At 32.3% G+C, this 19,842-nt stretch overlaps 3 protein-coding genes across 4 annotated transcripts; all 3 read left to right on the top strand.

Annotated features, from left to right (window-relative positions):
* Positions 1–1,513: 1,513 nt before the first annotated feature.
* On the top strand, positions 1,514–2,306 carry LOC133667847 (disease resistance protein RPV1-like). Its single transcript, XM_062087527.1, has one exon. The coding sequence runs from the start codon at positions 1,657–1,659 to the stop codon at positions 2,170–2,172; it is 516 nt and encodes a 171-aa protein (XP_061943511.1). The 5' UTR covers positions 1,514–1,656; the 3' UTR covers positions 2,173–2,306.
* Positions 2,307–5,980: 3,674 nt separating this feature from the next.
* On the top strand, positions 5,981–11,606 carry LOC133668171 (disease resistance protein RPV1-like). Of its 2 annotated transcripts, none has more exons than XM_062087913.1 (5): positions 5,981–6,585; positions 8,322–9,423; positions 9,508–9,780; positions 9,877–10,791; positions 10,884–11,606. In XM_062087913.1, exons 1-5 carry the CDS (start codon positions 6,062–6,064, stop codon positions 11,412–11,414), a joined length of 3,345 nt encoding a protein of 1,114 aa, XP_061943897.1. In that variant the 5' UTR covers positions 5,981–6,061; the 3' UTR covers positions 11,415–11,606. The 2 variants fall into 2 exon arrangements, with proteins under 2 accessions (XP_061943897.1, XP_061943898.1); XM_062087914.1 differs by having other exon boundaries at positions 6,417–6,585; positions 8,308–9,423.
* Positions 11,607–13,479: 1,873 nt separating this feature from the next.
* On the top strand, positions 13,480–18,559 carry LOC133668217 (disease resistance protein RPV1-like). Its single transcript, XM_062087986.1, has 5 exons — positions 13,480–14,119; positions 15,305–16,406; positions 16,492–16,764; positions 16,866–17,780; positions 17,872–18,559. The coding sequence occupies exons 1-5, from the start codon at positions 13,572–13,574 to the stop codon at positions 18,400–18,402; spliced, it is 3,369 nt and encodes a 1,122-aa protein (XP_061943970.1). The 5' UTR covers positions 13,480–13,571; the 3' UTR covers positions 18,403–18,559.
* The last annotated feature ends 1,283 nt before the right edge of the window (positions 18,560–19,842 follow it).

The following is a 19,842-nucleotide window of genomic DNA, read 5'->3' as shown; positions in this document are numbered from 1 at the left end:
CTTCAAACCAATTATGTTTCTACCTATTCTGAATGTGTTCTTTTTTAGTTTTAGTGATATTATACTACCCTAATTAAAAAAAAAACTAAAAATAGCTTAGTGTTTCAGCACAAATTTACACACAAAATACTATGGATTCAATTTATTTTTGTCTTCTAAAAAAAATCAATGCCTTAATTATTTATGATACTATAATTTTTACGTAAAGTTTATTAGTCATTATTAGATTGATCAGGAAAAACTCTTCTTTTTATATTTTTAAAATATAATAAAATAATTAAATTATCTTTTAAAATAAAATCTATTTAACTAACAGTTAAGGGTTTTTTCAAATTTTCAATTTTTACAATTTAATAAAATAATTAAATTACTCTTAAAACAAAAATTCTTGAATTGAAGTCCAGGTTTTTTTATATTTTTATCATAGTTTTTTTTAGTAATAATAAAATTGAGAATGATTCAATTTGATATTTTAATAGATATAAAATATTGATTAAAAACCAAAAGCATATATTCGGTCCTTTCTGTTTTAAGGGTTAATAAATTTTCATAAATATTTAAATTTTTTATTCAAAATATAGATAGGAAAAAATCTAATCCTAAGTATACCCTTGTAGTGCAATCTAAGAGAGTTTGTGAACTCTTTTATATATAGTATACCCTTGTAGTGCAATCTAAGAGAGTTTGTGAACTCTTTTATATATATATATATATATATATATATATATATATATATATATATATATATATATATATATATATATATATATTATGAGTGGCTATTTCCAACATCCAAGCAATGGGAAAAAAACCCACAAACTAAATATTTCTAATTAAATTATATACATAGTTGAGAAATAAAAATTAAATTAAAGATATTTTGTCTTTTTAGTTGACTCTCAAGACTTGAATTATTGATTGTTGTCAGGTTAGCTAAATTGCATAGACTTTGTCAATTCTCGGCAAATGCGTTGAAAGCCACCAGTGGAACACGCTTCTCAACTAATGATCACACCAGTGAAATTAATGATGTACGTGTGTCACTATATGATTCCTCAATTTCATAAGCAAATCAAAACTACCTCGTTTCACTAATTAGTAATTATCAATATTATTAAACCGAGTTAACATTCAAGAATTAATCTAGCGTGATTAAATTGAAATGATATTATTTTATTTTTAAAAAATAAAATAATATGATTTTTTATTTTAATTTTTAAATTAAAATAGATTTTGTTAGATTAAGTAGATTAAACTAGGTTAATTTTAGGTTGTTTTTGTTTTTTTAATATAAGACATTGGTTAGTGTACAGGTTGATAGAGTTTTAAATAAAATGAATTATAATAATAATTTTATAAATAATTAATTTGATTTCTTTATAGAATTTAAAGTGAGGATATAAAATGTTTTAAATTTATGAACTTTATATTTTTTTAAATAATAGAGGGGAAAAAAACTAAATTATAGGTAGAAATGTCTGGTTTATTTTTAATTTTTTTAATAAATATATCAAAGTACGAAAAAGATATTACTCCAATTGGGATAAGACTCAGTCTCTCTCACTGAAAAAGATAGTACTTCACATAAACTTTTATGCTCATTAATTTTGTACCGTGTATCTTTCTTTCACTCACCACCATAGCTTTCATGTAACAATGACATCTTCATTTTCATCTGCGTCTTCATCTTCATCTTCAAAACCGTGGATTTATGACGTGTTTTTGAGTATTAGAGGCGAGGACACGCGCAAAAATTTCACCGATCATCTCTACTTCACCTTAAAAGATGCTGGAATCAACACATTTAGAGACGACAATGAGCTCCGAAGGGGTGAAGATATTTCGACGGAGCTATTACAAGCGATCCAAAAGTCTAGGATTTCAGTCATTGTGTTATCAAGAAATTATGCAAATTCAAGATGGTGTCTTGAGGAACTGGTGAAGATCATGGAGTGTAGGAGAAGTTGTAGGCAACTTGTTTTTCCTATATTCTATGATGTTGATCCATCTGATGTAAGGAAACAAACTGGGAGTTTTGCAGAGGCCTTTGCTAGACATGAAGAAAGGTTTGTGCTCCAGAAGGACAAGGGCAAGGTGGCTACATGGAGGATGGCTTTGACTGAAGCTGCCAATTTGTCTGGATGGGATTTGAGGAATGTTGCAGATGGGTAAGCACTTGACTAAGTTATTTAAATTAATCCGTAGGATTGATAGATACAACTAGACAGTGATCAGTGTTCAAGCAGAAATCAACTTGGACAGTGAGAGAGTTCAATTATTGTATTTATACAACTTCATCAAAAATCATGGAGATTAAGTTATTTTTAAATAAAAATATAAAAAAGCATATTTATCAAGTTGTGCTTTCAAGTCCATCTAGCAAACAATAAATTCAAAGCCTAGTCTCACTGGATTTAAATTTAAATAGAATTTAACATTCACCTAGTTGATTGACATAATCTAATCTAATCTAAACATATCACTTACAAAAAATCATTAAAAAAATTAAATAGCATTGTTTTGATTTAAAAAAAAAAATTGATAAAAGTTTACTAAATTACCCATTATTTGGACTCGTGCCCGTGATTTATCAGGTGAGACTACAAGTCTAATTCAAACCAGTGTTTTTAAACCCAGTTCAGGGCTAGCGTCACGGGTTTTGATCAAGTTAATCCTAATATTTTATAGATTAAAAAAACATGATTTTGATTAAAACAAATAAAATAATAGTCAATGGATCACAACCGGGTTTTTGACCGGATCCGTTGGATTTTTAACTATTATTTTTTTATAAACCCGACCTGGTTTCAGCCTTGGATCAGCCGGGTTCTAGGTCGACCCACCAGACGAGACTGGGTTTTAAAATTATAATTCAAACAACTATTACAAAAAACTAAACATGTTATTATAAATATGAAAGAGTTAGTTATAATTAACTGTGTTAAAAACGCAGGGATCAAGGAATTAGTTATTGAATAAAACATGGTTAGCTTTATATAGTTGAGACTGGAAGCACATCTTGGTAGCCTTCTCATAGATAAGCATGCCATTGCCACCAAGGTCTAAACTCATCTGGTCTGGATATCTTAGAAGCAACAATGGACTCTGTGTTCTATGGGAACGGTGTACAACTTGCATTCTAAAAATAAAGAAAAATAAAAAAAAAAACAAAAAACATGCTATTGTTGCTTCAAATTTTTTAATAAGATGAGTTCTACAGCGTTCTCAATCAGTTTTTTAGTGTTTGTTTTTAAAGCTTAACTGTGCTTTTTAAAATGTCTTTTTATTTATTTAATGCATCAACATTATGCGTGAAAGTATATCAACTTTATGCCTCTAGTTATTTCAAGAATAATGTTCATGTTTTACTTCTGTTACTTGATGAAAGCATCTATGAAATCCTTTCATGTGCATATCCTGATGTTATCTAACTTCTTATATCAGCTCAGCACCGTTACACTCAAACCATCTAGGAAAAAATGTATTAGTAGCTTTTCATTATGTACCACTTTTATTATTTTATTGCAATTATATTTAAGATAGGGTAATGGAACATTTTGTTCCAATATATTTGATGAACTCAAGAAGTCAAAATTTCTTCAGTATCACCATATTAGAGACTAGACACATCTTTATAGCTTGTACTAGGTTGTATAAATCTATCCCTTCAATAGCTCTGATTCTGACTTCTAGTGTTGTCATCTTATCTTGATCAATGTCATCAGATGTCTTGGTTTTGTGAGACTCATTGGAGAATGCATCTACAACTACAAGTTTTGGCGCTGGTGTAGTTAACTAAACAGATATTGGATTGTGTTTGGGTCCTGACCATATTCATCCATTCTTTCTTCGAGTTGAGTTGTTATCAGTGTCTAAATAAAAATAACGAGTCAGTTCGAGAGGTTTTCACCAGATGCATTTCTAAGTGGTTGCTCGAGTAAGCTAATGAAACGAGCCACACTTGCCTTTAGAGACTCCAACTCTTATTAAAAATGAGTGTCACGGTGAGTATGCTTTTTATTTTTCATGTTTCTTGCTTGGAGTCATGTAGGTTTGTTAGAGACCTATATTTTAACCTATTGCATATATAATTATTATATACAATGAATGAATTTATGTATATGGATGTAAAGATATGCACATGCATATCAGACATGGATTAAAGAGCTTATCCATGATTTCTTTGTCAAGTAATACTCAACCCTCCAATAATTTGTCAAAATTACATGAGAAAAAAAAGGCTTTTCAATAAATTTAATTATTTTATTATAGCTATTATTTTTATTTAATTTAAACCATGAAAATCATAAAATAAATAAATGAATAAAATAAAAAATTAAATAAATCTATAAAAAAATTATAAAATATAGTTGGGGTGAAATAGGACCACTAATTGAGTATTACAAACAAAAATAAAGTTTGGAAATTTTTAGGTCATAAATGAGGATTTCATTTAACAAAAATTGAAGGAAAAAGATTTAATTTAATCTTAATTTGGTTAAGATTAGAAAAATTAAAGATCAAAGGTCATAAAACACTTTAATTACACAAAAGAAATAAAAAAATACATTTTTTTTTAAATTTTTATGCTTAGTCAAATACCTACTTACCCTTCATTTGACATGATAATTATGTAAAAACCTTTGTAAAAACAAAAAATTGGTTCTTGACTCTAGCTTTAATTTTTTTTAATCCATGAGTATTTTGGTTGTTTCTCTGTATAATTAAAATGAAAATAAAATTTATTTGTTTCAAATTAATTTGGTAACATTGTGATTTGTTTTTTTTTTGTCTACTCAAATACAAAATTCCCTCTCATTTAACATGATATTTATGTAAAAACCAATATAAAAATATAAAATACCTCGACTCTATTTTAAATTTTTTTATTCCAATAATATAATTAAAATAAAAAACAATATTTGTTCCAATCAATTTAATAACCAGCCTTGTAAAAACAAATTTCAATTCCCCCAGTAACATATTTAAATTTTTTGATAGAATGATAAAACTATTAAAGTAGTATTTTCACTTACAAGACTGAAATATTTTTCAAAAGGATTTAGATTGTTGATTGTGTGTGTGTGTGTGTATATATATATATCACCATGGTCCTTAACGGTAGCTTCAACAAGTCGATTAATGTTGCTCCCTAATTATTATATAAGTAATAATTAGAAAGATAGCTTTTGAAGAGGCAAGAGTTAGCGTATCAATAATAAATATTTATGTCAATCATTTATTTCAATTATTTTTTGTTAATTAGGTTAAATAATTCTTATGTTCTTTAAATGTGTTCATTTAAAACTTGTTTTTTCTAGTTTTCCCAAATAAATTAATAACAAGTTTTGTTCTTGGTAAAACTTATCAATCACTTATTTTATTTTAACTTTCAATTTATTAATTTGGCTAAAAAATCACATATAAAATAATATTTTATTATTTATAAAAATAAAAAAGAGACAACTTGTATACATACGCAACTTTTCATTGGACACCGATATTTATTGAAAATGTATGATTATTTTTTAAAATATTTTTTATTTAAAAATATATTAAAATAATATTTTTATATATTTTAAAAATTATTTTTAAAATTAGTACATCAAAATAATATAAAAATATCAAAAAAATATTAATTTAAAATAAAAAAATAAAAAATTTCAAAACTTTTTAAAAATACTTTTGAAACATAAAAATAAAGTAAGCATGATTTGTTTTTATGTTTCAAAAATATTTTTTTAAAAAATTTAAAATTTAAATTTTTTTTTAAATTAATATTATTCTAATATTTTTAAATTATTTTAATATATTAATATTAAAATTAATTTTTTAAAAATAAAAATATTATTATAATATATTTCTAAATAAAAAACAAGTTAAACACGTTTCATAACTTTTCTACCCACCAACACAGTGGGCATAACAGTACGAAAAGACCTTTTTTCGTATCGCGATTGCTAAAGTCTTTGGCTGTCTCTCTCAGTCATTAAACTGTCCCTCGCATTAATTTTGTACCATAGATCTGTCTTTCTCTCGCCACCATAGGTTTCATGTTACAATGACATCTTCATTTTCATCTGCGTCTTCATCTTCATCTTCATATTCATCTTCAAAACCGTGGATTTATGATGTGTTTTTGAGTTTTAGAGGCGAGGACACGCGCAAAAATTTCACCGATCATCTCTACTTTGCCTTCAAAGATGCTGGAATCAACACATTTAGAGACGACAATGAGCTCCGAAGGGGTGAAGATATTTCGACGGAGCTATTACAAGCGATCCAAAAGTCTAGGATTTCAGTCATTGTGTTCTCAAGAAATTATGCAAATTCAAGATGGTGTCTTGAGGAACTGGTGAAGATCATGGAGTGTAGGAGAAGTTGTAGGCAACTTGTTTTTCCTATATTCTATGATGTTGATCCATCTGATGTAAGGAAACAAACTGGAAGTTTTGCAGAGGCCTTTGCTGGACATGAAGAAAGGTTTGTGCTCCAGACAGACAAGGGCAAGGTGGCGACGTGGAGGATGGCTTTGACTGAAGCTGCAAATTTGTCTGGATGGGATTTGAGGAATGTTGCGGATGGGTAAGCACTCATAAAATTAACCATCCTTACTAATTTAATGGACTTTATAATTTGAATTAATAGTAATTCTTATGTTATCTAAGTGATAAAATTCTCGAATTTGAACCATTTAATTTGTTTTTCTATCTGTTTAGTTTTTAAAGAAAAAAGATGGATGACAGTTGTTTATTCCTTACAAAATTAAATAAAAACAAGCTCAGGTTTGAGGGTTGGGCTCTATTTTTTAGATGGTCTAGACATGTTGATCTACCATGCTCACGCATCTAGTTTCATTGAGGTTTTTTTTTTTAAAAATAATTATATTAAATAAAAAATAAATTTAATAAAAAAAATTATGAAATCTAGTTGAGATCATGATTTGTGTTGTAGGCTTGATAAGATAATATCAAATATTCAAGTTGATCTAATATTTTATTGTCTGAATAATTTTTAAAAAAATTATGTCAGATTAAATTTTTTTAAAAAATATTTTGTTTATTTTGAATTTATCTTTGTGATGTATTTTTTTATAAGATTTATTTGTTGAAATTTAACTTTTACATGATTGTCATAGCATGGTTAGGCCATGAAACTCGAGTCGATTAAATATATTGCCATCTTAATTTATTTTAAAAAAAATAAATGATTTGAAGAACTGTTTTTAAGTATTTTGTTGTTTGTAATTGGTTTCCATGTTATATTTTGTTTTGATTTTTATATGATTAATTATTTTTATTTGGTTTTTGTAGGATTTATTGGTTTTAATTTACTTTTTATTTAATTTTTTATAATCTTAATTTTTTTTTTTTTAATTCAAACCACATTATTACAGTGGGTATGAGCTACTTGTTGTCGAATAGCTACTAAAGAGTTTCTAAAACATCATTGATAGGCTCCATCTTGCATCTTAACCAATCCAATCACTTTCTTTGTTTTGAAGTCCTGATAAATACAAAATCCCGGAAAGAACACAACGAAATTTGAATCTTTGGTAAAAGATTACATATAAAATAATGGCTGTGAAAAATTATACGCAATTGGCACCGGTAATTGGTTAATTAAGTGCAGTGGTTATTAGGGATTTTTTTTATATGCAGCATTTGTCAATGTATAAATCACTTCATTGGCTTGTGAGGAGTGATTGATCTTGAAAATCTAACCTGCACTTTTCAATTTTGAAACCGAGCAATTTGGACCATCAATTGGAGAACGTTGGGATCATTTTTTGGAATCTTGGACACAGATTCATGTGATGCAAATCCAAGTTGATCTTCTCACATGATTCACAGACAACATCAATGATGATGTTGGCTCAAATCTGTTATATAATTAACCTCTGAAGAGGTATTATCTCATGTTTTTACTCATAACCTCATAGTGGGTTTTGTTATAAGAACGTGCCTTTTGAAAAGAGAGCTGGTATCTAGAGCTTTTTAGTTTTTAGGGACTAAACTACTAGTCGATTTGGTGTATGGATATCATCACTATCCAATTTATTTTGAAAAAGATTTCAATAAATAAATAATTTTAATAATTTAGGTAACGATATATACTGAGAAGAATTACATTATCAGTAGATAATCCAGGGTTGAGGAAATAAATGGTGATCCAAGGAATATGAGATGTTTTGCTTGGGGCTGGATTTTCTTCAGGAAAACTACAAATTATAAAATATTTTGGATTATGCTTTACATAATATATTCTAATTGGTTGTTTTGTGCTTAAAGTCTCACTATTTTGTAGACAATTATTTGCAGGCATGAAGCAAAATTTATAAAGAAAATTGTTGGGGAAATTTTGAGAGAACTGCGTAGCACATACTTGTTCGTAGCCTCCTATCCAGTTGGGATAAATCCTCGTGTGCAACAATTGAACTTTTTGTTAAATGCTGGATCAAGCGAGGTCTGCATTGTAGGAATATATGGAATGGGAGGCATAGGGAAAACTACCATTGCCAAGGCCATGTATAATGAGTTGTTTCATAGTTTTGATGGGAAATGTTTTCTTGCCAATGTTCGAGAAATTTCACAGCAGCCAAATGGTCATGTCAAACTGCAAGAACAACTTCTTTTTGATATCCTGAAGAAAGACAAGATTAAGATTGGCAGTGTTGACAGAGGAATGACTATGATAAAGGAAAGACTTCACAGTAGAAGAGTTCTTCTCGTACTTGATGATGTAGATAAATTAGATCAGTTACAAGCGATAGCGGGGAGTCGAGATTGGTTTGGTTCAGGAAGCAGAATCATTGTAACAACAAGAGATGAGCATGTTCTAACAGTTCTTGGAGCTGATCGAGTATACATGGCTACAGAAATGAATGACATTGAAGCTTTGGAGCTCTTTAGTTGGCATGCCTTTCGAACAAGCCATCCCGTCGAAGATTATAAGGAGTTGTCAGAACAAATTGTTGACTACTGTGGAAGATTGCCACTAGCACTTGAAGTAATAGGCTCTTTTCTATTTGGTAGAAGAATAGTTGAATGGAAAAGTGCATTGGAGAAACTGAGAAGAATTCCTGATGATCAAATTCAGAAAAAGCTCCAAATAAGTTTTGATGGCCTGAATGATGACACACAGAAAGATATATTCCTCGATATATCCTTTTACTTTATTGGGATGGACAAGGAATATGTGTTACCAATATTAAATGGTTGTGATTTTTTCGCAGACATTGGATTTAGTGTCCTCACTCAGAGGTGCCTTGTATCTTTTAATGAAAAGAACAAGCTAATAATGCATGATTTGCTTCGAGATATGGGGAGAGAAATTGTTCGTGTGCAATCACCGAACAATCCAGGAAGGCGGAGTAGATTATGGATTCGTGAAGAAGTTGCTGACATATTGAGAAGAAACATGGTGAATGCATTCAAACTTATCATCGTATAAATTCATGTTTTGAAAAATATCTGATCCTTTCCTCTTAACGTGGTTTATTGACAGGGAACTGAAGCAATCCAAGGGATGGCCATAAACTTGCTGAAAGGGAATGACATGAAAGTGGATGTAAATGTGTTTTGCAAGCTGCAAAACCTAAGGCTGCTCCAGCTCAATCATGTAAAGCTTGGTGGAGGCTGTGACTATCTTTTGAGAAAATTAACCTGGCTCTGTTGGCATGGATTTCCACTCTCGTTCATACCTGATGGCCTCTATGGGGAAAACCTTGTTGCTATAGACATTCGATACAGCAACCTAAGACAGGTTAAGAATTCTAAGGTATGCTAAGACTATCAAATATTTATCTAAACTTTAGTCTGCTATCAAACAATAACAATTTCTTTCTAACTCCTGAATCTTGTTTCTTTTGCTCAGTTCCTTTTGAAGTTGAAGTTTCTTAATCTCAGTCATTCTCATTACCTATCTCGGACTCCCGACTTTTCCAGACTTCCACATCTGGAGAAGTTAAAACTCAAAGACTGCAGAAGTTTGGTTGAAGTTCATCATTCTATTGGATACCTTGATAGTCTTGTTTTGGTAAATTTCAAAGATTGCAAGCAACTTATGAGGCTCCCGAGTAGCTTCTGGAAGTTGAAGTCTATCGAGACTCTTTACCTCTCAGGCTGCTCAAAATTTGATGAATTGCCTGAGGACTTGGGAGATTTGGAATCCTTGACGGTTCTCCATGCAGATGACACTGCCATACGACAGGTACCAAGTACCATAGTAAAACTGAAGAACCTCAAAGATTTATCACTTTGTGGCTGCAAAGGTTCAACTTCCGCAACATTTCCTTCACGTTTGATGTCATGGTTTCTGCCAAGAAAAAGTCCCAATCCACCCAACCTGTTGCCACCTTCTTTTCATGGCTTAAACAGACTCACATCATTATTGCTCAGTGATTGCAATCTATCTGATGATGCGCTTCCTAGAGATCTCGGGAGCTTACCCTCACTAACCAAACTGGAATTGGACCGTAACAGTTTTCAAAGTCTACCAGCTGGCTTGAGTAGTCTTTTGAGACTTAAAAGTCTAAGATTAGACGATAATACAAGGCTACAAACAATTCCAGCTTTACCTAGAAATTTGGATGTCTTGCACGCTTTGAACTGCACATCATTGGAAAGACTGTCAGACATATCAGTAGCTTCACGTATTCGTTTACTCTACATTGCTAATTGCCCCAAACTGATTGAGGCTCCAGGATTGGATAAATCAACGTCCATTACAAACATTGACATGGAAGGTTGCTTCAGTATCTCAAATACTTTAAAAAATAGCATGCACAAGGTATTCTTATCTGTCTATCTCTACTTCTTGAACATTTTTTTTTTGGATGTTGTTGTTTAACATGTAAAATAAAAATGGTACTCTTTGTGCAGGGATGTATTTCTGGTATGGTACTTCCTGGAAATGAGATTCCTGCCTTGTTCAACTATAAGAATGAGGGTGCTTCATTATTGTTTAAACTACCAAAATTCGACGGCAGGAACTTGAAGGGCATGAATGTGTGCATTGTTTGCTCATCTCATTTAGAGAAAAAACAAACTAAAAGTATTACAATCAAATTGACTAATCATACTAAGGGTTTTACCAAGGATTGTCGGAAAGTAGCTGTTAACTTAGTAAAATCCTGTGAAGATCACCTCTGGCAGGGCCATATATCAAATAAGAGCTTCCAACTTGATGGTGAAGATGAAGTTGAGCTTATTGTAGATTGTGGAAATACAATGACTGTGAAGAAGAATGGAGTATACCTAGTATATGAGCAAGACGAGGCAAGACTTAAAGCTAAGAGAGGTCTTGATACTGATGATGAGGAAGGATCAAGCTGTGATAACCTATCTCAAGCAAAAAGATTGAGGTTTGAGACCAGTCAACAGAGTGTGGAGGAAAACACGGATGTGGCATAGCTTCACCCGTCAGGTCTCGGCGTTTTCCATGTTGTCTTTGTTGAAGCTTTTGTTCAACATAATGATCTATACATTATGCCTGTGTAGTAAAGGGTATTTGTGATGGAGGAGATTTTGGAAGTGCTATACTATTTTGACAGGACAGTCCAGCGCAAGGATAGTAGCAAATAATAGTCGGAGTCTGATTTGTGATCTTTTTACGTCCCTCTCAGTATTTTCGCCATTACTTTTGTTCCGAGTTGCACGTCGCATGCAACCACCAATATTTGTTGGGGTGGTTTTGTGCCCTAAATTGCGTAGGCCTCTTATTAATTATAGACTTCAATTATCTTTTCTAGAAAAATAAAAAATTTTAATTTTTAATTAATTAAATATTGAAAGAAATGTTTTTTTTAAATCAATTATACAAAAAAAATCAAATATCTCATTACCCCTCATTTAACAAGATAATTATATAAAAGTCATTGTAAAAATTGAAAATTGGCCATTGACTCTAGCTTTAATTTTTTTTCAATTCCGCCAGTATTTTGATTTATTCTATGTATAATTAAAATAAAAAAAATTATTTGTTTCTAATCAATTGGGCAACACTATGATTTTTTATTTTATTGATTGAGTGATAAAAATATTAAAAAAGAATAACTAAAATGATTTTCAAAGGGATTTGGATTGTGTTCTATATATCTCTCTCTGCAAGTTGCCATCTTTGTGGCCGACATTGACAAAGAATATATCTTGTTTATTAACAAGTGAACTCAAGAGGTTTTTTTCAAACAATAGAAAAAACATTTAGCATATTTGAGCGAGGCCCTCGCAAGCTGCACGCGGCACACGCGCCTACTGCCGCGCAGTTGACCTTGTATTTTTTGTTTTAAAATATACTTGATATTATTATTAAAAATCAAAATCCTTAAATTTGCTATTATATTATATTTAAAGTATTTTCTAGTTTTCCTAAATAAATTAATAACTAATTTTGATCATGTCTTGATGTTAAATTAAGTTAAAATATTTTCTTAAAGAAACGTAAGAAAAACTCTATCTAATTCCTACACACCAAGATTTGGTCAAACTTATCAACCAGTTATTTTATTTTAGCTTTGAATTTATTAATTTGGCTAAAAAATCACATATAAAATAATATTGTAATATTTATAAAAATAAAAATTAATTTTTGGGATGAAAAAATCAAGAGAAAAAAGGATAAATTAAAGAGAATCGAGATAGGTTGTGCTAGGCGTAGGTGGCGGAACACCTCGATTAGTGAGTTAGCTCATAAGTATGCATCTGGAAAGTTGACCCAAGCACTTAAAAAATAAATAAAAAAAGGGTAGATGAGGGCAATGCATTGCTCATTCTAAGCTGGCGAATTTTTAGGGTTGACAGAATTTTTTTTTTTTTAAAAAAATTATTTAATTTCAAAAGCCTCTTAAAATATAATTTCAACCCCAAAATGCATTTTTAACAATCAAAATAAAAGAAGAAAAATAATCAAATCCAAAAATCTATTGTTACTATTAATCTCTTATCTACTTGAACTGACCTTTTAGGACAAACTTTTCTCTCCAAAACAAATTCAAAGATCAATATCGATGATTTTTATAAAGTTGGATTACCGAGATATGAAGTTTGAGAAATTATAGAATCTAATTGCAAACTAACCTATAAAATCACTGTTCGGAAATCATAAATAGTGAAATCATAGGAGAATCTATTATCATGCATAGTAATTTATCATTATCTTTTATTTTTATTTTCTAATTATTAATAATATTCACTTAGTAAATGTAAATGAAAAGTTGTGTATATGGTTTTTTTTTAAAACGTAGTAATAATTATTTTTACTTGAAGTATATTAAAATAATTTTTTTTATTTTTTAAAAATTATTTTTAATATTAGTATACCAGAATAATTTAAAAAAATTAATTAAAAAAATTAAACTTCTTAGGACCACTTCAAACAAGAAAATAAAGAAAGACTTCTATTTATCCAAAATTTGGGTGAAAAATATAATTTCACGCTTTCACATGCATAAATCTTGCCTCCTGCATTAATATTCTCAGGACAAAAAAAAGAGAACTCGTACATATACGCAACTTTTCAGTGGTCATCGCAGTATGAGGGAGAATTAATCCTTCCATAGCTTTCATGTTACAATGACATCTTCATTTTCATCTGCGTCTGCATCTTCATCTTCATATTCATCTGCGTCTTCATCTTCATTTTCATCTTCAAAACCGTGGATTTATGATGTGTTTTTGAGTTTTAGAGGCGAGGACACGCGCAAAAATTTCACCGATCATCTCTACTTTGCCTTCAAAGATGCTGGAATCAACACATTTAGAGACGACAATGAGCTCCGAAGGGGTGAAGATATTTCGACGGAGCTATTACAATCTATCCAAAAGTCTAGGATTTCAGTCATTGTGTTCTCAAGAAATTATGCAAATTCAAGATGGTGTCTTGAGGAACTGGTGAAGATCATGGAGTGTAGGAGAAGTTGTAGGCAACTTGTTTTTCCTATATTCTATGATGTTGATCCATCTGATGTAAGGAAACAAACTGGAAGTTTTGCAGAGGCCTTTGCTGGACATGAAGAAAGGTTTGTGCTCCAGACAGACAAGGGCAAGGTGGCGACATGGAGGATGGCTTTGACCGAAGCTGCAAATTTGTCTGGATGGGATTTGAGGAATGTTGCGGATGGGTAAGCACTCATAAAATTAACCATCCTTACTAATTTAATGGACTTTATAATTTGAATTAATAGTAATTCTTATGTTATCAATGATATGATCTAAGTGATAAAATTCTCAAATTTGAACCTTTTGCATTTAATAATAATAATAATAACACGAAACCTTCTGCTTCGGAAATTTCAAAACAGAGAGATCGATTGTGATATTCTGTGATCATTCACTTAATTAATTAATAACTTGAGATGGGAAGAAAATAATTAATAAACAATTTTCTTTTGTAGAAATCACAAAATTATAAGAAGTGTGTTTGTCTATTAACCATTTGATGATACTACCATCCGGTAGCGGCTAAGAGTTAATTAATTAAAAAAAAATTGTTTTCGTAGAAATCACATTATCCTAAGAAGTATGTTGACTATCAACTATTAACCATTTCTTTAAAAAAGTTTATTTTGGTCCCTCATATTTTTATGTTAATAGATAATAGGTCCTTTTGATAGAAATTCAATTTAATATGAAACTTTATTTTTCTTATTTTTTGATCCTTTTCTTGTGAGAAGAGAGAGAAGGTAGTCGGATTCCGATATAGATAGAAAAAATCATCACAAATACTTATTTTAACCACAAAATGATCAATTTTGGTGTCAATAATTTCATTTGATAATAAGAGTTTGATCTAAGTGTTTTTCTTCATTCTCCTTTAACGAGGAGATAGATCTGCCTATTGGAAGATTTTTGGATTTGGATTGATTTCGAGTTTTTGAACTGCTTTTGAGTTGTTTGAAACCATAAATAGGTTGATGGTGTTTTTTAAATGTTGTGTAAAAAATAGAGTTTTTTGCAAAAAAAACCTGAAGCCATGTTTTTCTTGTGATCCTCCCATCACAGAATTTTGCAAACAGTAGTTGACGCCTTATTGATTTAAATTAAAAAAAAAACAGATAATAGATTGTTTACCACTTAAAAAATTAAAAAATTAAATAAAACTAAGCACAAATGTGCAGGTTGGGCTCTTTTTTTTAGATGATCCAATCATGTTGGTCTAGCATGCTCACATATTTGGCTACTTTCAGGTTTTTTGTTTAAATTATATTAGGTAAAAAGTAAATTTAATAAAAAATTATTAAATCTAGTTAATACCATGACCTTTTTTATGCTTAAAGTCTCACTATTTTGTTGACAATTATTTGCAGGCATGAAGCAAAATTTATAAAGAAAATTGTGGGGGAAATTTTGAGAGAACTGAGTAGCACATACTTGTTCGTAGCCTTCTATCCAGTTGGGATAAATCCTCGTGTGCAACAATTGAACTTTTTGTTAAATGCTGGATCAAGCGAGGTCTGCATTGTAGGAATATATGGAATGGGAGGCATAGGGAAAACAACCATTGCCAAGGCCATGTATAATGAGTTGTTTCATAGTTTTGATGGGAAATGTTTTCTTGCCAATGTTCGAGAAATTTCACAGCAGCCAAATGGTCATGTCAAACTGCAAGAACAACTTCTTTTTGATATCCTGAAGACAGACAAGATTAAGATTGGCAATGTTGACAGAGGAATGACTATGATAAAGAAAAGACTTCACAGTAGAAGAGTTCTTCTCATACTTGATGATGTAGATAAATTAGATCAGTTACAAGCGATAGCGGGGAGTCGAGATTGGTTTGGTTCCGGAAGCAGAATCATTGTAACAACAAGAGATAAGCATGTTCTAACAGTTCTTGGAGCTGATCGAGTGTACATGGCTAGAGAAATGAATGACATTGAAGCTTTGGAGCTCTTTAGTTGGCATGCCTTTCGAACAAGCCATCCCGTTGAAGATTATAAGGACTTGTCAGAACAAATTGTTGACTACTGTGGAAGATTGCCACTAGCACTTGAAGTAATAGGCTCTTTTCTATTTGGTAGAAGTATAGTTGAATGGAAAAGTGCATTGGAAAAACTGAGAAGAATTCCAGATGATCAAATTCAGAAAAAGCTCCAAATAAGTTTTGATGGCCTGAATGATGACACACAGAAAGATATATTCCTCGATATATCATGTTTCTTTGTTGGGATGGACAAGGAATATGTGTTACCAATATTAAATGGATGTGATTTTTTCGCAGACATTGGATTTAGTGTCCTCACTCAGAGGTGCCTTGTATCTGTTAATGAAAAGAACAAGCTAATAATGCATGATTTGCTTCGAGATATGGGGAGAGAAGTTGTTCGTGTGCAATCACCGAACGATCCAGGAAGGCGGAGTAGATTATGGATTCGTGAAGAAGTTGCTGACATATTGAGAAGAAACATGGTGAATGCATTCAAACTTATCATCGTATAAATTCATGTTTTGAAAAAATGTCTGATCCTTACCACTTAACGTGGTTTATTGACAGGGAACTGAGGCAATCCAAGGGATGGCCATAAACTTGCTGAAAGCGAATGACATGAAAGTGGATGTAAATGTGTTTTGCAAGCTGCAAAACGTAAGGCTGCTCCAGCTCAATCATATAAAGCTTGGTGGAGGCTGTGACTATCTTTTGAGAAAATTAACCTGGCTCTGTTGGCATGGATTTCCACTCTCGTTCATACCTGATGGCCTCTATGGGGAAAACCTTGTTGCTATAGACATTCGATACAGCAACCTAAGACAGGTTAAGAATTCTAAGGTATGCTAAAAATTAACTATCAAATATTTATCTAAACTTTAGTATGCTCTCAAACAATATCAATTTCTTTCTAACTCCTGAATCTTGCTTCTTTTCCTCAGTTCCTTTGGAAGTTGAAGTTTCTTAATCTCAGTCATTCTCATTACCTATCTCGGACTCCCGACTTTTCCAGACTTCCACATCTGGAGAAGTTAAAACTCAAAGACTGCAGAAGTTTGGTTGAAGTTCATCATTCAATTGGATACCTTGATAGACTTGTTGTGGTAAATTTCAAAGATTGCAAGCAACTTATGAGGCTCCCGAGTAGCTTCTGGAAGTCGAAGTCTATCGAGATTCTTTACCTCTCAGGCTGCTCAAAATTTGATGAATTGCCTGAGGACTTGGGAGACTTGGAATCCTTGACAATTCTCCATTCTGATGACACTGCCATAAGACAGGTACCAAGTACCATAGTAAAACTGAAGAACCTCAGAGATTTATCACTTTGTGGCTGTAAAGGTTCAACTTCCGCAACATTTCCTTCACGTTTGATGTCATGGTTTCTGCCAAGAAAAAGTCCCAGTCCAACCAACCTGCTGCCACCTTCTTTTCATGGCTTAAACAGACTCACATCATTATCGCTCAGTGATTGCAATTTATCTGATGACGCGCTTCCTAGAGATCTCGGGAGCTTATCCTCACTAACCAATCTGGAATTGGACCGTAACAGTTTTCAAAGTCTACCAGCTGGCTTGAGCAGTCTTTTGAGGCTTACAGGTCTAACGTTGGACGATAACACAAGGCTACAAACAATTCCAGCTTTACCTAGAAATTTGGATGTCTTGCGAGCTTCGAACTGCACATCATTGGAAAGATTACCAGACATATCATTAGCTTCACGTATGCGTTTGCTGTATATTGCTAATTGCCCCAAACTGATTGAGGCTCCAGGATTGGATAAATCAAGGTCCATTTCACACATTGACATGGAAGGGTGCTACGATATCTCAAATACTTTAAAAAATAGCTTGCACAAGGTATTCTTTCTCTGTCTCTCTTTACTTGTTAAACATATTTTTCTATGTTGTTGTTAAATATATAAAATAAAAATGGTACTCTTTTGTGCAGGGATGTTTTTCTGGTATGGTACTTCCTGGAAATGAGATTCCTGCCTTGTTCAACTATAAGAATGAGGGTGCTTCAATATTATTTAAACTACCTGAATTCGACGGCAGGAACTTGAATGGCATGAACGTGTGCATTGTTTGCTCATCTCATTTAGAGAAAGAAGAAACTAAACACATTAGAATCAAATTGACTAATTATACTAAGGGTTTTACCAAGAATTTTCGTGCTGTAGCAATTAACTTGGTAAAATCCTGCGAAGATCACCTTTGGCAAGGCCATATATCAAACAATTTTTTCAAACTTGGTAGTGAAGATGAAGTGGAGCTTATTGTAGACTGTATGAACACAATGACTGTGAAGAAGACTGGAGTATACCTAGTATATGAGCAAAATCAGGCAAGGCTTAAAGCTAAGAGAGGTCTTGATAGTGATGATGAGGCAGGATCAAGCTGTGATAACCTACTTCTAGCAAAAAGATTGAGAATGGAGACTAGTCCGCAGAACATTGAGGAAAACATGGATGTGGCATAGCTTCAGCCTTCAGGTTTTGGCGTTTTCAATGTTGTCTCTGTTGAAGCTTTAGTTCAAGATGATATTTTATCCATTAAGCCTGTGTAATAAAGGGTTTTTGGGACGCAGGAGATTCTAGAAGTGTTGAGCTACCAAATATGGAGTTGAAGGTGTTGGACTACTTTTAACGGGTACATAGGAAACAGTAGTCCAAGTGTTGAGCTACCAAAATTTATTTTTTGGTAAAATTTTCAACCCTATTTTGTGTTATTTTGTGTTGGGAAAACTAGGGAGAACTAATCGGATCAATTCAGCGGAATACAATTCACAATTCACAAGTCCCAATCCTTTTTCCCTCTTTGTGCAGTAAAAAACAGAATCAAACAATGAACAAATATAATGCAACAATCACACAAATTAACATCAAGATTTTTACGCGGAAAACCCGATGCGGGAAAAACCACGGGACCGGAGTCCACCTAAAAACTTTCACTATCACAAATAATGGGTTCACAATAATTCTTCCTCAGATTCAACTAAGGGCTACAACATATATATCATCAAGAACAACTTATTCTCGGATTACAATAAGATTAAAGAGAGTAATGTTAGAGAAAAGCTCACAACACTGACAACCATGTTTTCTGTCAAAACGGCCAGCTTCCACACCACCAATCTTCAATCCAACCGTTCAGAATGAAGAGTAACGTGTCTAGAAGCTGTTGCTCAAATCTCAGCCCGATCCAACGGTGAACGAACTGAAAATCGAAGAAAGAAGACAGACTGCTCTGCTGCCTCATCTTCTTTCTTTCTCACGTTTTTCTCTGCTCTCTTTTGTTCTTCGCTACTGCCTCTACAGTGGCAGTTTCATTTTAAATCAAAGAGGCAGCCAGCTGCCTCCTTAATTAATATGGTGGTCCCCCCATCACATGGTGTGGGACCACACACAACAAATCTCCCCCTCACGCACCATGTGAGGAATTCACCATACTGGCGATCAACATGTAAGCTTCAATTTAGGAGGCTCTGACAAGCCTGCTTCCCTTCTGCAAAACTCAAACTTCTCTCTCGGTAGAGGTTTGGTCATCATGTCTGACATGTTGTCATCGGTATGGATTTTCTCAACAACAAATGACTTTATCTCCATAGCATCTCGAATCCATTGATATCTAACCTCAATGTGCTTTGACCGAGAGTGAAAAGTAGGATGTTTACTGATGTCGCACCCTCGCGATCGGGTCGCGGCGATCCTCGATTGGTTCCGGGGTCTTTTGTTTTATTGAATAAGGGGAGTCGCCACCTAGTATTATGGTCACTAGGAAACCTAACTGGTCTTTCAGAGATTCTAAAGCAAGGGACTGGTTGCGTAAAGGGAAGGTATTAGCACCCCTAGTACGCCCTACCTAAGGCAAGCTGCTTGGTGTTTGGTTTGCTTTATAATTGCTATAGTGTTGGTGTTTT

Source organism: Populus nigra, chromosome 11 (assembly GCF_951802175.1).
Source record: "Populus nigra chromosome 11, ddPopNigr1.1, whole genome shotgun sequence".
NCBI lineage: Eukaryota > Viridiplantae > Streptophyta > Magnoliopsida > Malpighiales > Salicaceae > Populus > Populus nigra.
Note: the sequence above shows the minus strand (reverse complement) of the source record. Positions and strands in the feature narration are given on the sequence as shown.